Source organism: Rana temporaria, chromosome 7, assembly GCF_905171775.1.
Source record: "Rana temporaria chromosome 7, aRanTem1.1, whole genome shotgun sequence".
NCBI lineage: Eukaryota > Metazoa > Chordata > Amphibia > Anura > Ranidae > Rana > Rana temporaria.
Window position 1 is genome coordinate 51,957,951 of NC_053495.1, and position 20,760 is coordinate 51,978,710.

General features: G+C 43.3%; 1 protein-coding gene across 12 annotated transcripts in view; it reads right to left on the bottom strand.

The window, feature by feature from the left end:
• The window catches only part of IQSEC1 (IQ motif and Sec7 domain ArfGEF 1), a 439,647-nt gene that overhangs the window by 83,303 nt on the left and 335,584 nt on the right, over positions 1 to 20,760 (bottom strand). For all 12 annotated transcript variants that reach the window (XM_040359364.1, XM_040359365.1, XM_040359358.1 and 9 more), the window contains one exon: positions 1,595 to 1,756. In XM_040359364.1, the coding sequence (XP_040215298.1) occupies positions 1,595 to 1,756 (162 nt within the window). The remainder of the gene's footprint in view (positions 1 to 1,594; positions 1,757 to 20,760) is intronic.

The window sequence follows — 20,760 nt, forward strand, 5'->3', positions numbered from 1 at the left end:
CTTGAGAGTTTTGTGTACCGGCCGGCACAATAGATTCAAGGCAAATTTTAAACTGCATAACTGTAAGTGCAATTTTAATCTTTTAAATACATTTCTACACATTTAATGCACTATGTGGAGCTGTCACTGTTTTTTACATGGTGGGCATTGATATTGCTGGAATTTCTTGGAGAACGAAATCCATCAGGACTGCACAACTTAAAATGCAAGATTGTGAACTATTATATGCGGTTTCTGATCCCCTGTCATAAGGAATCGTGGGATTTCGGTAAGAAGCCAATCTATAAGTCTGGTGGAGGAGATGTCACTCTTTTCTTGTGGACACGTTCATAACTAATCCGTAATGTGGCACAGATGCACGGGTGTTTGACATACTACCTGCTATCCAATAGACTCTCTGCTGTCAACTTTTTGGACTGTGTATTAATTCATTCAGAGTCAAAACTCACATTTAGTTGATGTTTTTTGATCCAAGTGTTTCTTGTTTTTGGTTCTTGTTTGTTTATTTTTTTCTTGCAATCACTATCACTATGATTGTTGAGGGATTTTAAGGTGGCTGCATGCTGCACCCTAGTGGCCAACATAGGTTGCTTCTGACATAGCAGCCAGCCTTTCACTTATATCACTCTAGATCAGGGTTTCTCAACTCCAGTCCTCAAGGCACCCCAACAGGTCATGTTTTCAGGTTTTCCCTCAGATGAAATGGCTGTGGTAATTACTAGGGCAGTGAAACTGATCAAATCACCTGTGAAAAATAATGGAAAGCCTGAAAACATGACCTGTTGGGGCGCCTTGAGGACTGGAGTTGAGAAACACTGCTCTAGATCACCCACTTGCATACGTTTGTGTTTGTCAAGAAGGGTGGTTGAGGTAGCACGATTTATATTTTTCCTATGTTTATTTCTTGTAGTTATTGTTTACACGGAATCGCAGCACCTGGAGGGACTAGACTGTAACTACGTTACAGGTCTTTTTTCCTTCTTTTCTCTTCTTTCTGGCATTTTTTAGAGCAGTTTCTTTCCATTTTTCCATCTGGGTAGATCGCAACATAAAGTCGAAATGCCTCCAGAGACCGGCCCGGCTAAGTGACATCAACCAACAGCAATGTATAGTACGTGTAGAACACTTCCCCTGATTTCCTATGGCATTTCTAACAGTGGTGCAACAGCTCAGGCAAATTTAGCCCATGCACTGTGGAAAAGGCCTCTGACATGTAGAGACATTTGGAATACACAATGAAGTGGCTATACTTCCAGATTCCAACAACGCTTCATGGATTAGCCATATTAATAGAGGCTGATCCTTGTTGTTGCCCTGTGAAGAACATAATGAGTTAATAATGGGAATAGCAGGATGAACAAGTAAAAGTGAATATAATCTAAGGTTGTAATCTACTGTCAATACGCATATGTTATGGGAAGCTTTTTAGGCTGGAGAGACATTTCAATAGTTCCCAGCACCCCTTTGGTACTTTTAAACATATTCGCCTCTCTAGATAAAAAGCCAAATTGCTATTCCAGAAGTGCTCTATAACAGCTAAACTAGAGCAAAATGATAATCTCTTAGAAATAATTTACATTGAAATAATACTCACTCAAGCACATCTCTGTTGAACTGCTTTTGCCTGTTGCCCAGAAATTCTCCAATCATTTGTCGGCTGAGTCCTTTTCTCTGCAGGAGGAAGTGAGCCACTCCAACTGGGGTGTCGGGTACAAAGCCTCGTTCAATAAGATACTGAACCCCTTTTTCTGGTTTCCTGAAATAACAAACAAAGCCAATGTCATTACTAAAAAGAGGGTTTTCTATTTCTTACCACATATCCTCATATCATACAAACTGTCATGTTATTTTATACTATATGTATGTCTAGTATCTATCAAAATGTCCTTCACCTAAAACAGCTTAGTACACACATGGAATATCTAAAAGGGAGATGTTTTACCTAACAAAGGATTTGTATTTCGGTGCACCCAACCCTGAGATTGAAATAGATCTTCTACACCACATAACCATATCTGGCAGGGAAGAAGACCTAATTGTTCTACATCACCTATAGCCTGTGACTGGACAGTGAAAGGAAAAGTAGCACACTGATAAGCTCCCCCCTTAGTCACTATGTTCTTCTTATCAGCATGCTATTGCACAGTAGCACAAGTGCTTGGCTTCTTGTGCTGCTTCTCCCTCCCTAGTTGGAGCTCTGCTGTGCATGGGACCGCAGGCCACACTACCCACCCCTTCAAAAACCCAACACTCCCAGTGAACAAAGGATCACACAACTTTTGGCATTTTAATGGCCGTGGCACCTTTATTGGTTTAAACAAATTAATATATATCATAACCATCTTTATTTAATCAAAATAACGTATTGAATAATAAACCTTTTAATAAATCAGAAAATCCCTGCTCAGTCAAAGGACTCGAGCAGCTAAAATTGAACAAACTGTAAAGTCCCCCCCCGATTCGGGGGTGACAAACCACATAATTGTGCCAACGACAGGGAGGGGGGGTGGGGATCAAAGTCCAGTACCCAGCCAACAGCCCTGAACACACGCAGCTGCGGCCTTATATAGGGTCCAACAGATCCAGAACCTTCCAGCCGGTCACCTGCTCCACCTGGACCAGTCAGAGCTCACCTTTCCCAGGTACCTGTAAAACACTAGCAAGCAGGGAACATGCACAGGTGTATTAAATGACACACAGGTGTTTTAAACTATAATGCCATATACATTTGTCAGTAGAAGGCTGAGTAAAAAAGGAGGGGGGAGGGGGTGGCCGCAGGACCCATGTGCATGTGCCCAAATGAATTGTGCCCTATTATGCCATGGGACCGCAGGCCACACTACCCACCCCTTCAAAAACCCAACACTCCCAGTGAACAAAGGATCACACAACTTTTGGCATTTTAATGGCCGTGGCACCTTTATTGGTTTAAACAAATTAATATATATCATAACCATCTTTATTTAATCAAAATAACGTATTGAATAATAAACCTTTTAATAAATCAGAAAATCCCTGCTCAGTCAAAGGACTCGAGCAGCTAAAATTGAACAAACTGTAAAGTCCCCCCACCAGCCAGACCTGTTGCAAACAGGACTGGCCTACCCAACCGCCACGGCCATTTCCACACAATTCTGCAATCCTAAGTTAAATAAATCCACTCCTACTTCAGATAGATGGATAAGATCTGGTCGATAGAACCCCGGGATATCCCCTTCTAAATCTACGTGTCGGTAGGAAAAACCTTCAATGGATGGCATAAATTTCTCCATAGACCTGTTCACCCGCCTTCTTACCTTCTCAAGTGGTTTAAGTTCGGGAGAAGTGGACCAGGAAAGCCGGGGGATTATTTCGGAAAAAACAAATTTACACGCTGGGAAAGCAAGCTTAAACCTTTGAAAATCACGCTTTATGTTGAAAAGTAACTCAATGGATTTCATCTTACCGATGTCATTACCACCTACATGAATAATGATTACGGAGGGAGGGGGCCATTGTGCGCTGAGCTGAGCTAGTTGAAAAGACACCTGACACCAGCGCAAACCTCGAATACCTTTCCATAGTAATGAGAAGGCGTCAGTTGGTAATGTTAAGTTCTCCGTATAGCAACGCTGAGATGCTCTCCTACGTGCCCAGAAAACAAACGAGTGCCCTAAAATCCATATGGTGTTGTGAAAACCTGAAAATCAAGGAAGAAAGTTAGGTCGGACATACAACTTGAATCTACTAGATTCCCATCTCCCCAACCTGCGGATGATTGTCTCATCGAGCCCCAACCTCGCCGCCTCCGTGGCAGCACCGATGCGGAAAGAATGGGTTGAGAAGAAAGCATCCGACATTCCAATAGCTCGCAAACACTTCTTAAAAATTGAACTAAACTGATATTTGGTCAGTGGTGAACCATCCTTGTGGCAGAAAAAATTTCCAGCGAAAGGGGGCCTGATGGCCAAGTACCTTTGTAAAACTAACACTGGACATATAATTTGATCCCCACAAGGATAGAGTTGTATACAGCACCCCTTTCCCAGCTGATCCGTTTTTGAATGACGAATAAACAAACTGGTTCCCTCATTGGAGACAATGACATCCTGGAACAACAGACCGGAAGTTCCAGATTTAGTTGCTGGTACCAACTCAGATACTCTTAATGCTGCGAAAAAGGCTACACAGAAAGCTGCTGTAAACAGACCAGACTCGAATTGATCCAGGCAAGTGTAATTTGTGGATACGCAAATTCTTTTAAGTAATTCAAATGAAACCGGCCTACGCTTATCCTGTACAAACGTGCTTTTCCTATAGCCCTTCAGGGCTTGCTTGACCGAAAAGAAAACATTTAATGGAGGTAGGTTATGTAACTTAAAAAAGAAGGAAACACCAGCCAAGATCTTGGATATGTGGCCGTGTGATAGGTTGTCATGCATCAAAATACACAAAAAGGATAGCACTGCTCCCTCCGAGTGTTGATAGCAATCAAAATCCAAGGACCTACAGAAAACTAACCACCGATTCCAAGCGGCCGAATAGTCTGACCAAGTATGCGGGGATACGGAGTGCTGAATTACTGCGGATAGCTTCGCTATATCAGGTCCCACAGATGAGCTGGACATACACATCCCTCGGGATCCGCTTGCGGGAACAACTGCCGGAATCGTGACATCTGAAAACGGGATAAAGCATCCGCAATGGTGTTAGACTTACCCGGAATATGCTGAGCCTTAACCCAAATATTATGTTTTAAACAGAGCAAAACAAAATGCCGAATCAACCTGACTACTGACATGGACTTTGAAGAGAGACAATTTATGGCAAACATTACCCCTTTATTGTCAGTCTGCACCGTTATACGCTTATTTGCGAAGTGAACGCTCCATAGTTCAAAAGCCGCCACAATAGGAAAAAATTCTAGTAAAACAATATTCTTGGTGAGCTTACGGGTCACCCAAGAAGCAGGCCAGGCGCCGCAAAGCCAGTGTGTTTGCCATATAGCTGCGAAACCCAAAGAGCCCGCTGCGTCGGTGTGAAGCTCCAAATCAGTAGCCAAGACAAAATCCTCTTGGAAAAAGGACCTCCCGTTATACTGATCGAAAAATTTAAACCAGACCGACAAGTCCTCTTTTAGCTCTGCAGATAATCGAACATGAGAAAACGGGGACTTGAGCCCTGATGTTGCCATTGATAAGCGACGGGAAAATATTCTGCCAACAGGCATGATTCTGGAAGCAAACGCCAAGAGGCCGAGCAAGGATTGAAGCTCCTTCAATAACACCTTCTTCTTCCGAAGCAAACCCAAAATGACCAATTTCAAACGATCGATTTTATTTTCTGGCAACCGAAACTCCATAGCAAGGGTGTCAATTGTGATACCCAAGAACTCGAGGGACACAGACGGGAGAATGGTCTTCTCATCTGCCAGGGGGATACCAAAATGAGCCGATATTTTTGAAAAAAGCTGCAGCAGCTGCAAACAAGCCGGGGAACCCGCCGGCCCAACGAAGAGATAATCGTCCAGGTAATGGACTATGTGGTCCAAACCTGACTCAAAGGATACCACCCATTGCAGAAAGGACGCAAATGACTCAAAATAGGCGCATGATAGTGAGCACCCCATAGGTAAACACATATCGAAAAAATACATGTCTTCGAAACAAAAACCTAACGAATTGAAAGAAAAGGGGGCAATTGGCAGCAGCCTAAAGGCAGCTTTGATGTCTGCCTTGGCTAGTAGCGCACCTTGGCCAAGTCGCCTGATCACTTGTATAGCGTCCTCGAAAGTTGAATAGGAAACTGAAGAAAGGGAAGTGTCTATGTCGTCATTCAAGGAACTCCCCGCCGGGAATGAAAGATGGTGTATTAAACGAAAAGAATTGGGTTCCTTCTTTGGTACAATACCCAGAGGAGAAATACGGAAATTAACAAAAGGGGGCGAAGTAAAAGGACCCGCTACACGTCCCTCCTTGACTTCCTTTAAGATTTTTGCCCGGACAACCTCAGAAAACCTGTCTACTGACTTCAAATTCTTTACCGGTTGGCAACCTATACCTGTAAAATTTGGTAAAGGAAAACCATCCCTAAAACCTTCAGTTAAGAGGCTGGCCTTCACCTTGTCTGGATAGATTGCCAACCAATGAAGCATGTTTTCCAGCCTCACTGGCGTGCAGGCTTTTGGAAAAAATATCCCTTTGAGAGCTGGACGGGGTGTTCTTTTTAAAGCACTTCGCTACAGGGTGTGGACCTAAACAGAAAGAACATTCATGTTTAAAGCGGCAAGAATTACCCCACTTGCACTGACTCTCGTTGAAAGAATAGCAGTAACCTTTTTTGTAGGGAGATTGACTAGTGCTACTGGCTTGCGGCATTGGTTTTGGAGGGACGGGTCTCTGGGGAACAATAAGGTTTAGCCACAGGCCTACATCCTTCATGCCCCATTGTAAGCTAGGATAAACTGCCAACTTCTGGCGGAAGGATTCATCATACGAAAACCATCCAAAACCACCAAAGCTTTTGTACGCCTCCAGAATGATCTCTACGTGTTGGAAAAGACCGCTGCAGCGGTCAGGGTATTTCTCTCCCATTACGCTAGAAAATATGCAAAAGGCCTGTAGCCAATTAAAAAAGGATCTGGCTACCGGCCTCCTTCTGTCATCTTCTGGCCTATCCTCCACCCTTCTATCAGTGCGCAGAAATTCTTTGGCTGAGGGGAGTAAAGACAGCATGTCAATGAATTCCCCTTTCCAAATTTTTTCTTTTAATGAATCAGTTAAATGAAAACCCAGGGGTGATAATGCACAGGGCATGACCTCACGGACCAGTGTTTCAGGAACAGTATGCCTGCTTAAATCAAATGGAGAGTGACTGTCGGGTACAATAGGGATATGCATACTAGTAGGGGCGGGCATATTTGGCACATTAGCAGACCATACTTTAGCGGGAGAATTAATTACAGGTAGGGGAGGAGAGTTATTCTTTTGGGACACTACTGCCTCTGCAATTTTTGAAAAGGAAGACAACAGAGAGTCTAAAAGAGGGACAGTGCCACTATAAGCAGCCTGAGGCATGTATACTGGGTGAGAAGGGGTTAAATTACCTTGCTCTGGCGCATTCTGGCCTCCGACCAGTAGGTGGCGTCCGGACGGCTGAGCTGAGTTGATGGCGGCGGCTGGGATAGGAGCTGGAGGCGCGGCTGTGCGCCGCCCACGGCTCCCTTTACCACCAGGACCGCATGGAGAGGAGGAGGGGGCCCGCTTGCCTCGGCCAGACCTCCTCACTGTGGGAGTAGCAACGACATCCTCTTCTTGGCGCCGGGACTCTTCTGCTTCAGGCGACGCAACTTCAGGCCGTTCCGCCGCACGGCCGCGTCTGGGTCTGGTGGTGGGTGGGCTGGTATCATGGCGCTGTTCTTCTTGGGCCTCGGTTGCTGTATGGGACGCCGACGTCCCCTCTTCTGCCGCGATTCGTTCTTCAGCCGCATCTTCCATGGCCAGACAGCGGCGGATCCAATCTTCTCCCCCAGCACTTTCTGCTCTCACAAGCAGTTCCTTCAGGAGCGAGTTCATGGCGGGCCCGCAGGATCAAAGTCCAGTACCCAGCCAACAGCCCTGAACACACGCAGCTGCGGCCTTATATAGGGTCCAACAGATCCAGAACCTTCCAGCCGGTCACCTGCTCCACCTGGACCAGTCAGAGCTCACCTTTCCCAGGTACCTGTAAAACACTAGCAAGCAGGGAACATGCACAGGTGTATTAAATGACACACAGGTGTTTTAAACTATAATGCCATATACATTTGTCAGTAGAAGGCTGAGTAAAAAGGAGGGGGGAGGGGGTGGCCGCAGGACCCATGTGCATGTGCCCAAATGAATTGTGCCCTATTATGCCAGGGAATGGAAATTCTGCGATATTTACACGATATTTTAAGATTGCAATAAATAATACCATGCTGCATTAACTTGTGTCTTTTATATCTGCCTGGCATCCAGATTTAAAGCGAGCCTTGGCTTTGCCAATTAGAGCAGTCCAGTTAGTCAAAGCAAAATCACCCATATTGCAGAGCTGTAAAGCTGGTTGAACTAGATTGACTTGTATCTTTTTTTTTTTTTTTTAACCTGACTAATTATGTAACTATATATACACACAACATTCTTATGTAGAAGAAGCTGGCTACTCATGTGGTTTGACGTCATTGCATGAAATCCTTTGAGTAATAACCCATTAATAAATACTTCTTATATCTAAAACAGCAAGACTATGAAACAAACATGCACAGATCCCAGAGGCAGAAAAGGATAATGTTTGGAAGATATCTGTGTAATCCAGGTACTTTGCTCCCACTTCCGGGCATTGATCGCCGCAGTAACCGTGGCGATCTATGCCATGTCCAGCACCTCCTCCGTCCCCCCAGCTGTCTTCTGGGAGACACACATGTCCCAGAAGACAGATAGGAAAGAAAACCGGGCTAGACTATTAACAAGATGTAGGCAGCAGCTAAAAGTGGGATAAACACATATCAATTAAAAAAACAAAGGTAACAACTGTGCCAATAAGCCACATTAACCAAAAAATAGCATAGACAGAATGACATAAATAATAATTAGCACATGAAGTGATATTGCACAAAAATTATTATATATGCGCCCTTTTCTTAAATCGATACTGTCCAACCAGAAAGATCTATAGGCTATTAATAAGCAAACAAAATAAATTAAAGTCCTTAAATTCAATCCAAACTCCTTAAGCAGCACCCAAGTGATTCACACAATTATGTGCCAACCACCGTATTAAATGGCCGCTTACAAAAAGGCAAGCACAAAGAGCATTCGGCTGTGACCCAGCCGTGGCCTTTGGCTTGCACGCAGAGTGGGAAGGATCCGAATTGAACCAGAAAGCGGAATGACCAGCTAGACGTTCCTCACTGTATCATATGTGTCCGTAACAGTGGATTGGATAATTGGACAGTCCCAGCCTCCAGGAGACAGCAGGGACCTGTGAAATTGCGCAGCGGGATCAGCAAATGCGCAGTAGGGAACCAGGGAGTGAAGCTGCAAGGCTTCACTTTCTGATTCCCTTACTGAAGATGGCCGCGCCTCCACCCGAGACACAGATCGGCTTTGGGTGCTGACATTGCGGGTGCCCTGGACAGGTAAGTGTCCATATATTAAAGTCAGCAGCTGTAGTATTTGTAGCTGTCGACTTTAAAAAAACAAAAATTTGGGCGAAACTCCGCTTTAAGGTGCAGGCAACTTATCTGATCACCCCTACTGGATGCCGGCATGTGGTATCCCTGATACTATGCTAAAACATATTAGGCTCTAAATCTTCATTTAGCCATGTGATTGTAATTTTCAAATCATTGAGCTTAGCTGTAAATAACCGTCACATATTTAAAAATATTATCCTGGTGTTAGCTTTCAAAATTGAGCATGTAAAATCCATATATTTATGACAGTTTTTTAACCACTTGCTGACTGCCTTCCGCATATATACCGCATATATACTGCGGCAAGGCAGCTTGGCTGTGCAAACCGACGTACCTGTACGTTGGACCGTGCATGTGGGAGCACCAGCCGTGGGAACACGGCCTCAGCGGATTCGATGTCCGCCAGCCACCTGCAATCACGGTACAGAGAGGCAGAATGGGGATCTGCCTATGTAAACAAGGCAGACCCCGTTCTGACAGGGGACAATACTAAGACCTGCAGTTCCCATTTATTAAGAACAGCGATCTCTGTGTTGTTCCAGTAAGCCTCCTTTACCAGCAAAAACAAAAAATAAAAGTCCATAAATCTATCCCCTATTTTGTAGACAATAAAACTTTTGCTCAAACCAATCAATTTTTTTACCAAAAATATGTAGAAGAATACATATTGGCTTAAAATGATGAATAAATTATGTGGAGAGGGGTTAGAACACCTGTCAGGGTTTTATTGCTGTCATGTTTACTGTGATCACTGAAAATGAAAAATAATTTCAAATTTTGGGTTGTCACCAACACAAGAAAACAGGGGAAATATTCCAATGGGGACACTAGTTCATGTGATCCCAGTGAAAACCACAGATTCCCTCACTTCAGAGAGTTTGACAGGAATCAAAGGTAAATCTTTCCAATGGTGACACAGATGGTGAAGAAAACTGACAGGGGTAATAACCCTCTCTTACTCCATAAAAAAATGAAAAATGAAAAAAAAAAATGCCTTGCCTTGAGTTCTAATTTTTTTCCTTATGGTTCTTATCATAGGGATATGGTAGGGTTGTGTGTACATATTTGTGCTGTCCTAGCATTTCATGTTGGGAGGCATGCCCTTCACACGGTAAACACAGCAACTCTGTGGACTCTACACACATCATGTCAACTGAAAACATTGTATTAGCAGGAGGCATTCTGTAAAATGCTGTACAGTCTGCAGGCTGAATTCACTATATATAGGTGATAAATATGTATGTACAAGGTGGTGGAAATCACATACCTGCCTTACAGGCCAAACAAGTATAATATGCAATCATCTGCAAATATTATACATTTCCTTAAAGCCAGCAATGCAAGGGCACTATAGTAGTTTTAAAAAATATATTTATTTAAGAAATTATTTCGGAAAAATGGGTGCCCACAGGTATAAGGTAATGACCAAAAAGATCCTTGCAGTAAAATAGTATCCAGACACTTAATGACAACTGAGCTTATCACACTTTAAGTTGCTCAAAAACACAAGATGACAGTTGCTTTATATGATTATTTTTAATGATCTCATGTCTATATAGTGAACCAGACTGCCTCCGGCCTTCTGCTCTCAGAGGGATGTCAACTGGACAGGTTGGAACCCATTTCCTTTCCTTTTTTTCCTGTGAAATAAGTGGCTTTTGACAGTGTCTGCCTGCAACTCTCTCCTAGTTTTTCTTCAATTGACACCAAAATCACACAAATTCGATATTTTTTTTACCGACCATAAAATGCTTTTCTTGGAATTGATTGAGGAACACAGAAAGTCGTTCACTTTCAGATTATACTACTGCCTACAGGTGGATTGGATAGGCATTGGCAAGCAAAAAACTGTAGGCCAGCCCAGGATACCCTCACATACTACCAGAATGCCTTAGTTCAGAAACAAAGTAGCACTGAGATTATGATCATAGACACAGAGGGGTTGGACCTGTATCCATCAATGGACTCCATGGTAGGAATTATAATTTCTTTCTCATCTATTGAGGGACAAAGGAATTCTATCACCTTTGGGATGTCCAAAAAGCAGTCCAACTGGAGCGTGGGCAACACAGCAGACAAGCACTAACCGGTCAAAGAAAAAAACAACACAGAATTGAGCACTGCCTGCAGTTTAACCTGTTGGCGCCGATGGCATGAAAATACAGTATATGGCCTCTTGGTGCCCAGCACCCACATATTTGCATGCAACATTGCAAAACCAGCTGTGCTTAGAATTCCGCGCCCTGCACGCTCCCAGCACAGATACCAACAGCTAACGGAAAGTTCCCGATCGCTGCTTGTGATCGGGAAGTTTCTGATCATGTGACTGCCATATAAGCCAATCACGGCGGTCACATGATTATAGCCCTTGCCACGCCCAGCAGCATCTGAAAACCCGTAAAGGCACCAATGCCAAATGGTTTAAGAGTTGCCTTTAAGGGATTGTAAGGTCTATTTTGTTTATTTCTAAAAATAACAAACATGTTATACTTACCTGCCTTGTGCATAGAATGCATTAAGATAAAAAAAACTTCTGACTTTACAACCACTTTAAGAAACCTACATCCAAAGCAGGGCTGTCTTAATGAGAGGGTACTCCTGGGCACTGCCCAGGGGCCCCAGCTGCATGGGGGGCCCCTGCACTTTCCCTAAAGCAGCTGGTCCTTGAGCCTACGCTGCCCCGAAATTGGGGGCCCCATGATGGCACTGAGAGTGTTGAATACACGGGGAGGCTGTCTGCCTCCTACTTACTTGATGTCTGTTTACCTGCACTGTCATCATTGTAGGGGCCCCAGAGCATTACTTTGCCCAGGGGCCCATGATGCTATTAAGACGGCCCTGATCCAAAGCTGGCATTAGCTAAGGCCTCAACATTCACCTGATAAAACCAAGTGGCAGCCTTGCAAATTTGGGAAACAGTTGTTGACCCTGAATAGCCCAAGCAGTACTCACTGATGTAGTAGAATACGCCTTCACAGGAAAGGACCTGATCCTTGAAACCATAAGCTTGGATGCTGGTCTGCCTTAGCCTCTTAGACATGGTGGAAAGCGAAGAAAGAACCCTTCCAAAGGCTGTCCAGGATAACAAAGAGAATGTCTTTCTGAAAAAAGCAGTTGCTAAGAGATTCTCATAGCTCGAACCACATCCAAAAAATAGAAAGAATTTTACTTTCAGCTAACTGGAGGCAACAGAGGAACAAAAGAATGATGTCTTGGTTTAGGTGAAAGGCAGAAAAGACCTTATGTATGAAGGAAGTGGTGGGCTTCAGCACAAATGTGTACCAATGCAAAACCAGAAACAATATTTGCCATCAGTTCAGATACTAACCTTGCAGAGGTGATGGCAGCAAAGAATACCACCTTGTGGGTAATAGTAGAGAGGGGAATGCCCCTGATGAGTTCACATGATGGCTTCTAAGCGCAGAGGGAACTAGATTCAGATTCAATGGAGTCACAGGAGAACAAACCGGGACAGCTACACAAGAGAATCTCTCAAAACAGTCTTATCACAGACTGAGAGGCCATTAAACTATGATATAATCTGGTAAAACGGATGCAGCATCCACCAGCAGTCTTACCAAGTTGGTATACCAAATCAGCCGGGGTAAGTCTGGAGCAATGAAGATCACAAGAATTCTCTTTATCTCAGTCATGCAAAGCAAATGAGAAAGACATTTCAAGGGGGCAAATTTATAGATCAATGTGTACTGATTCCATTGAGCCACCAGAGTCTTGAAATATCTCCAGATGAAGAGACCACTCCAACAGGTCCAGCCACTGCTGGCTGAGAAAATATGCCTACCAGTTTTGAAAAACCTGGGATGTACACGGCAGACAAGACAGGGACATTACATTCTGCCAAGAACAAGATTTGATCTTTTCCCACTGCAATGAGACTTTTGGTTCTTCTCCGATGGTTGGTGTAGGCCACCACTGTGATAATCCAAGGCTACAGACAGCCAGATCAGCTGAGGTTCACTATGCTTAACAGTGGGGGCCCATCCATTTAGGGGCACCCGGCTGCCGCTCCCTCTATCTACGGCTGCCACCCCCTATTTCATGCATCTGGCCCCTTTTAGGTCACCGGCACATGAATTACAGTGGCAGTTTTTTTTTAAGCCCCTGATTAGAGCCAGAGGGTCAGGGCTCACACCCGACCCCCCCCCCCGCTGTAATAACATGTCTTACTTTAAATAATCTGTTCTTTCTTCTAAGGATATGTCCCCCTGTGTGTGGGTTTGTGAACCCTCATGTTTTACTTTATGTAATCCACTTTGTCTTCTAAGGATATGTCCCCCTGGGGGCGGGGAAGGGGTTAAGTGTGTCCTAGGAAGTGATTCTAACTGTTGGGGGGCATGGCTACGAGTGACAGGTCACTGATCGCTGCTCCCGATGAGATGGAACAGACAATCAGTGACTCGTCACTAGGAAGAACAGGGAGATGTTGTGTTTACACTGACATCCCCCGTTCTTCAGCTCCGTGACCTGATCGTGGGACACCAGCGGACATTAATCACGGAGCTTGTGGCAGGGACCACACGGCGGCAAATTTAAAGGGACGTACATGTACGCCCATTTGCCTGTCCCTGCCATTCTGTCAACGTATAAGTTTGTGCGGCGTTCGGCAAGCGGTTAAACCCCTGTAAGTTAATTTTGCTGTGTCAAGAAATGAGATGAAATCTATTCAAAGTGAATGGCATGCTTCTTTTAGAACAGTTGTATATGTTTTTCTATATGCTGAATGGTGTGTAATGTAAGGAAATGCACTTCCTCAGCAAATATGTCTCTTCTTAAATAGTATTACCAAAACAACCTCCGCATCTGCCCCTTCTCAAAACCATGGGGGGTAGCCTTGCAGTATAGCAATTAACTGACGACATATAGGACTTCAGGTAGAAGATGCATCTCTTTCCTCACTCCAAGAGATGCATTATTTCTGTCAAGCAAAAATCTATCTGGAAACATGCTTTTACAATAATAGTTTCCTGGATTGAGCACATTGTTAATTATCTCTTTCAAACTGCTATAAATGAAGACAATTCTGTTTTAAATGCACAGGTCTGCAAAGAACAATTGACATTAGGGATATTGTATTTCCAGTCACACAGACAATTGACTTGCAAGACAAGGTGACCCACAGATGCCCTGAGTCTATGCAGAAAATCATTTCACCAATGTGGATACCTGACTCTGGGGGGGATATTCTCCCTTGAAAATACATTACATCTGCAAATGCCTTGTGCTCGTCTAAAAAAGAAAATCTGGATGTTACAGGGAGGGGTGAAGCATTATTATGTTGAAGAACATATATATATATATATATATATATATATATATATATATATATATATATATATATAGATATACAGGCCTTTTTTTCAGGGGGAACTTGGGGGAACTCACTTCCACCACCTTTGGCTCAGACCCTTTGGTGCCTGCTCACCACAATCACTTGTAAACACAGAAGTCTAAATGAATGAATGAATGAATTTTGATGGCATCCCAATCTTAGTCCGTAAAGTTCAATATGGAGTTGGCCCTCCCTTTGCGGCTATAACAGCTTTGACTCTTCTAGGAAGGCTGTCCACAAGGTTTAGGAGTGTGTGCATTTGTGAGGTCAGGCACAGATGTGGACGAGAGTTCTGTCTCACAGTCTGCACTCTAATTCATCCCAAAGGTGTTCTATCGGGTTGAGGTCAGGACTCTGTGCAGGCCAGTCAAGTTCCTCCACCTCAAACTCACCATGTCTTTATGGACCTTGCTTTGTGCACTGGTCCAAATCATTTGGTGGAGGGGGGATTACGGTGTGGGGTTGTTTTTCAGGTGTTGGGTTTGGCCCCTTAGTTCCAGGGAAGAGAACTCTTACAGTGTCAGCATACAAACACATTTTGGACAATTTCATGCTCCCAACCTCGTGAGAACAGTTTGGCGGATGGCCCACCAGTGCACAAAGCAAGGTCCATACATTTTGGACAACAAAATCTTAATTAGAAAAATTCAGGTGAGTCTATTTATTCATTCAGGAATGGCATGCAATGGGTGCCGTCCATGAAAAAAAGGCTCTCTTGAAGCCCATGCACAAAAAGCAACTTAGATTTTGCCAGGGCCTATGCTGAAAACTGGGTCTCTGTACTCTGGAGTGCTGAGACCAAGATAAATGTTTTTGGAACTGATTCCTTCAAAACTGTATGGCGTCGCAAAGATGAGGAATACAAAGAAAAATGCATGGTGCCTACAGTGAAACATGGTGGTGTCAGTGTCCTTCTGTGGGGCTGCATGAGTGCTGCTGGTGCCAGGGAGCTGCATTTCATTGATGTTATCATGAATTCACAGATGTACTGCTCTATATTGAAAGAGAAGATTCTACCATCACTCCGTGCCTTTGGTGGTCGTTGTGCACTTTTGCAACATGACAATGATCCAAAACACACATCTAAGGCCACTGTTACATTTCTGCAGAAGAACAGGGAGAAGGGTATTCAGTGGGCAAGTATGTCTCCTAAACTGAACCCAACCGAACTCTGAAAAAGGTCTGCCAATCAGCTCCTGCTCTGCGTTCTCAGCCAATGGCTGAGAGTGCTGACCGGAGTGTTCTGCTGGGGGAGGGTCATGCCCCTGTCAGAGCACAATAGCACAGCAGGGGAGATAGCTGCACTAACATTTAATTGTTAGTACAGTGGCTCTAGATTGAGCTGTCAATTATTTTTTCGTTCAAATCGATGGGTCTAACAAAAAATATTTGTAGTGTGTACGAGGCTTTACTGGCAAGATCAGCAGACAATAACATTTTACTATGGGGCACAGAAAAACAAAGACAGCTGTGGTAATACTGGTAACAGACTACATAATATGTCTTTTTTATTTTGCCCATAGTTCCACTTGAATAAAGCTGGTACTGTCGACTGGATTGGTGAGTAAGAGCATGGAGTGGTCTTTGATGGAACAGAGCAAACTTCTATTCATGTATGCTGTATATACTTGCACATTACTCCTGCTAAGAGGCCTATATAAATCATTGCACACTGCGCACCCGGGATTACAGCGGGAGAGAGCGTTGTGTCAACATTGGAAGAATAGAAGAGGGTAGAAGACTACAGACAAGACCGGGCCACCGCTAGCAAAAGAGCTGGAAGAAGATAGCGGAGGAGCCCGGCAGAAGGAAGAAGGCACCAGAGCGGGAGAAGAACCAGAGAGTGCGTAGATGACACCGGAGAGCAGAAGAAGAGAGCGAAGAAGCCGGAAGAAGACCGCCGAAGTCGGAAGAAGACCCCCGAAGTCGGAAGAAGACCCCCAAAGTCGGAAGAAGACCCCCAAAGTCGAAAGAAGACCCCCAAAGTTGAAAGAAGACCCTGGAACTGCCTAATAAATTACTTTAAAAACCTGTGTAGTGTGTTTTTTTTCTTGACACTTTTTTCCTGACCGGCTGGGCTGCGTGCTCTCATAAGGGCCTGGTATGGGTTTGGGGGGACCCCCATGCACTTTTTAAAATCCATACCAGACCTAAGGGCCTGGTATGCTTCTGGAGGGGAACCCATGCCGTTTTTTTATTTAAAATTTGGCGTGGAGTTCCCCCGTATGATTCATACCAAACACAGTGCCTGGTATTAGCGGGAATCCAAGTCGGATCCCCGTTCATTGAAATTCAGACACATGTCGGCTTCAACACAGTATTAGAACCCCTATCAGGAGTTGTCACCAATACAGTAAAGCCATGGTTCAGTTTTTTCATTCAACCAGCTGGCTGAACAAAAAAAAAATGGAACAGATTCCACCATCAACACATTTGAGGTGGATGCAGGAATCCTCCCCGCTGTGTCATTGTATTCTGATAGCAGAAAACCCAGCACCGTCAGAATACATTGATCAGCACAACACTTATCCTGCCAAACTGGCCGTATTTCACATATGGCCATTGGACAGCTTAACGGACCAAAAATCTTGCTCCAGTGAAAACTCTCTAAAATGGGATTCCAATTACTTTGGGGAGATCTTTCTCATTTTGCAACTCAAATGTTGTTCCTTGAGACAGGGAGTAAAGGAAGATTTCACCAAACAGTCATATAGACAGCAACAAAAAAAAAAGTTTTTTTTTTAATGATTACCTTCAATAGCCAAAACTGAAAAGCTTTGACTTTAGATATACTTTAACACAAATTACAAGTTGGTTTATGCAAAACCATTTTAATACATAAATATGTCAAAGTTTTTAGAAACTGAACAGAAAATTTAAATATGTAAAACGATAGCAGTTTAACAGGAAGTTATTTTTTTTTTTTTAAATAACAATTTTTTATTTATATAAGGTAGTTCACAATTTGTAGGTATTAAATACAGACAGTACAAAAGGGAAGTTATTTTCTAATGCACAGATGACTTCCTGTCTAGTTGTCACACAAAGGAATACTGCCAACAGTCACAGCAGTGTTGTCAACTCATCCTTTTAATTACTAGCATATGTTATAAAGGTTCACTGGCTAATAAGATTCCGCTAATGCCTTACATACATTTAAAGCTAAACTCCAGGCAGAAAATAAATAAATAAATAAATAAATACAATACAGATATTGATTAAAACATTGTAACTGCAATATACAGAACTGATAGTACAAGTACCCAAATGTGCTTTGTTATCAGTTTTTTGTAATCACTTATGCCGCGTACACATGATCGGTCAAACCGATGAGAACGGTCTGATGGACCATTTTCAAACCGATCGTGTGTGGGCCCCATCGGTTATTTATCCATAGGTTAAAAAAAAAGCAATCTTGTTTTAAATCTAACTGATGGATACCTAACCGATAGAAAAAAAAACGTTAGTAGGCACGACCATCGGTTAAAAATCCACGCATGCTCAGAATCAAGTTGACGCATGCTTGGAAGCATTGAACTTCGTTTTTTTCAGCACGTCGTCGTGTTTTACGTCACCGCGTTCTGACACGATCATTTTTTTAACCGATGGTGTGTAGGCACGACTGACCATCAGTCAGCTTCGTCAGTTAACCGATGAAAACGGTCCATCAGACCGTTCTCATCGGATGGACCGATCGTGTGTACGCGTCATTACACAGCAGGAATCACACTAGTAGAGGGAAGGCCAACAATGGAAGCTTGCACTGCACAGTACTGTCAAACTAATGCTGCCCAAACACTTCTAGATTTATTTGGTTTATCTGCATGCTGTTTGGTGTGGATTTTCACCCCTGCCACCTATTTTATTCTGACAGCCGGCTGTCAAAATACTTGAATAGTAGTTGCATCTGAATGGATGCAGTCACTGTTCACCTGAGAATATTTCTCCCAGCACCTTTAACTAAAGTCAATTGAACAGCCAACTTTTGTTGAGCCAGGTGGTGCCAACAGGGGCAGAAATTCAAGCTGTGTATGGGGAGCCTTTAAATAAATAGTTTAGTAGGGAACTTTACTTTTTTGCCTCCTTTAGCCTAAAACAGAAACTAAACCAGTTAGCAACTAAACAAGGGTCTGCACAGCAAAAATATGCAAGTTTAAATGACCTAATATTCAATGTAGGTATATGCTCATTCATATTTTTGGATGGTAATATTTATTACTTTTTAATATAGTGTATGTTTTCAAATTTAATGGTTGGTAGAGGAGAATTGGTTGGTCTTCATTTATTCTCTCTACCCTTTTCACAAACAGGAGTTTCATTATTGAACATCCAGCTGAAAGTCAGACATATACATAACGCACTTGCCTCAAGTGACCGAGATAGCGGCTGCCAGGGAGTGTGACAGCAACAGATGGTGAAGATCCTCTTTATCCTGAAATCTAATTGATCTTGTCATAGTCAGGTAAGGCTGGTTGGCGTATGAAGGAGGGAGCTCAGCTATGATACACTCTTGTGCAAATTCCATGTGTAATTTATTTCAAATTTAGAATACTGTAAATTGTTAATGGCTGTCCCAGCTGTACTGCTGTGGTTTCAGAGCGCTCTGCATTTTTAATTTATATTTGCTGCAGCATGTTTTTTAATTAAATGGTTAGGTATTGTCAGGGCTTTTTTTCAAAGGGGAACTCAGTTCCACCACCTCTGGCTCAAACCCTTTGGTGCCTGCTCACCACAATCACTTGTAAACACAGAAGTCTGGTTTCTGTGTTTACAAGTGACAGCTTTGTAACCCCCTGAACTCTGCACTCTGTATGTAATGCAATTCTGGTATTTAATGCCCCTTTAAGACCCTTCTACTGTTTGTGAAATCTAAACGGGTCGTGGTTGAGTTCCTGCACCTATTTTATGGGAAAGAAAACTCTGGGTATTGTGAGATATACTGTGTTATATTGGATACATTGTTCCTCACATATGCTTGATATTTAATGTATATGATTCCCCCACCCCTAATAAAGACTTTTTCATATTTTTGTACCTTAAGCTGTTGTTGACACGCCATTTTTTGCTTTCTGGGGGCTCCCTTGTCCCCTCCAGACCTTTTTTGTACTGCTATGGTTTGCCATAAAGCAGGATGTGATTTTTTTTTCTCTCTTTTTTTTACATTCACCTTGATATTACATAACTCTCATGCCGCGAAAACACGGTCGTTTTTCGGCATGAAAAAAAACGAAATTTTTAAAAACGTCATTTAAAATCATCGTGTGTGGGCTTCACATCGTTTTTAGGCTTTTAAAATTTCGTTTTTTGGGTTGTAAAAAATGATCGTGTGTGGGCTAAAATGAAGTTTTGAAAACACGCATGCCCAGAAGCGAGTTATAAGACGGGAGCGCTCGTTCTGGTAAAACTACCATTCATAATGGAGTAAGCACATTCATCACGCTGTAACAGACAAAAAAGCGTGAATCGTCTTTTACTAACAAGGAATCAGCTAAAAGCAGCCCAAAGGTGAATAGAACTTCCCCTTTAGAGTGCCGTTATACGTGTTGTACGTCACCGCGCTTTGCTCATCATTTTTCAAAAACGATGGTGTGTGGGCAACATCGTTTTTAATGATGAAGTTGGAAAAACTTAGTTTTTTGGAAATGCCGAAAAACGACCGTGTGCATCACTTGTCTGTGATTTAGAGGGACAACCGTTTTTTGGGAACCAAATCATTCCTTCTCTTTTTCTTCCCTATTTTTGTCCCTTATTCCAGCCCGATGTATATCTCTCTATGAATAGCTTTTAGAGGGTGATACTCTATAATGGAGTGCAGACAGAAATAAAAACCTGACTGGTGTTCTATACTTTCTCAACTCTTTCCAAACCAAAAAAAGTGTTTTGCTGTTAGTTATATGTTGATTAAACATAAACACTAAGGCCCCGTACACACGACCAAACATGTATGCTGAAACTGGTCCGCGGACCAGTTTCAGCATACATGTTTGGTCGTGTGTAGGCGCGAGCGGGCAGATTTCCAGCAAACATTTGCCCGCCGGGCCTTTTCCCAGCAGACAAATATTCCTGGACGTGTTTTAAAACCGTCCGCTGGAATCCTGCCCGCTCGGACATGTACGGTCGTCAGAACAGACCTACCGTACATGTCCGAGCGCCCGCCGTCCCTCGCATGCGTCGAATGAGTTCGACACATGCGTGGAAGCATTTAAATGGCAGGCCC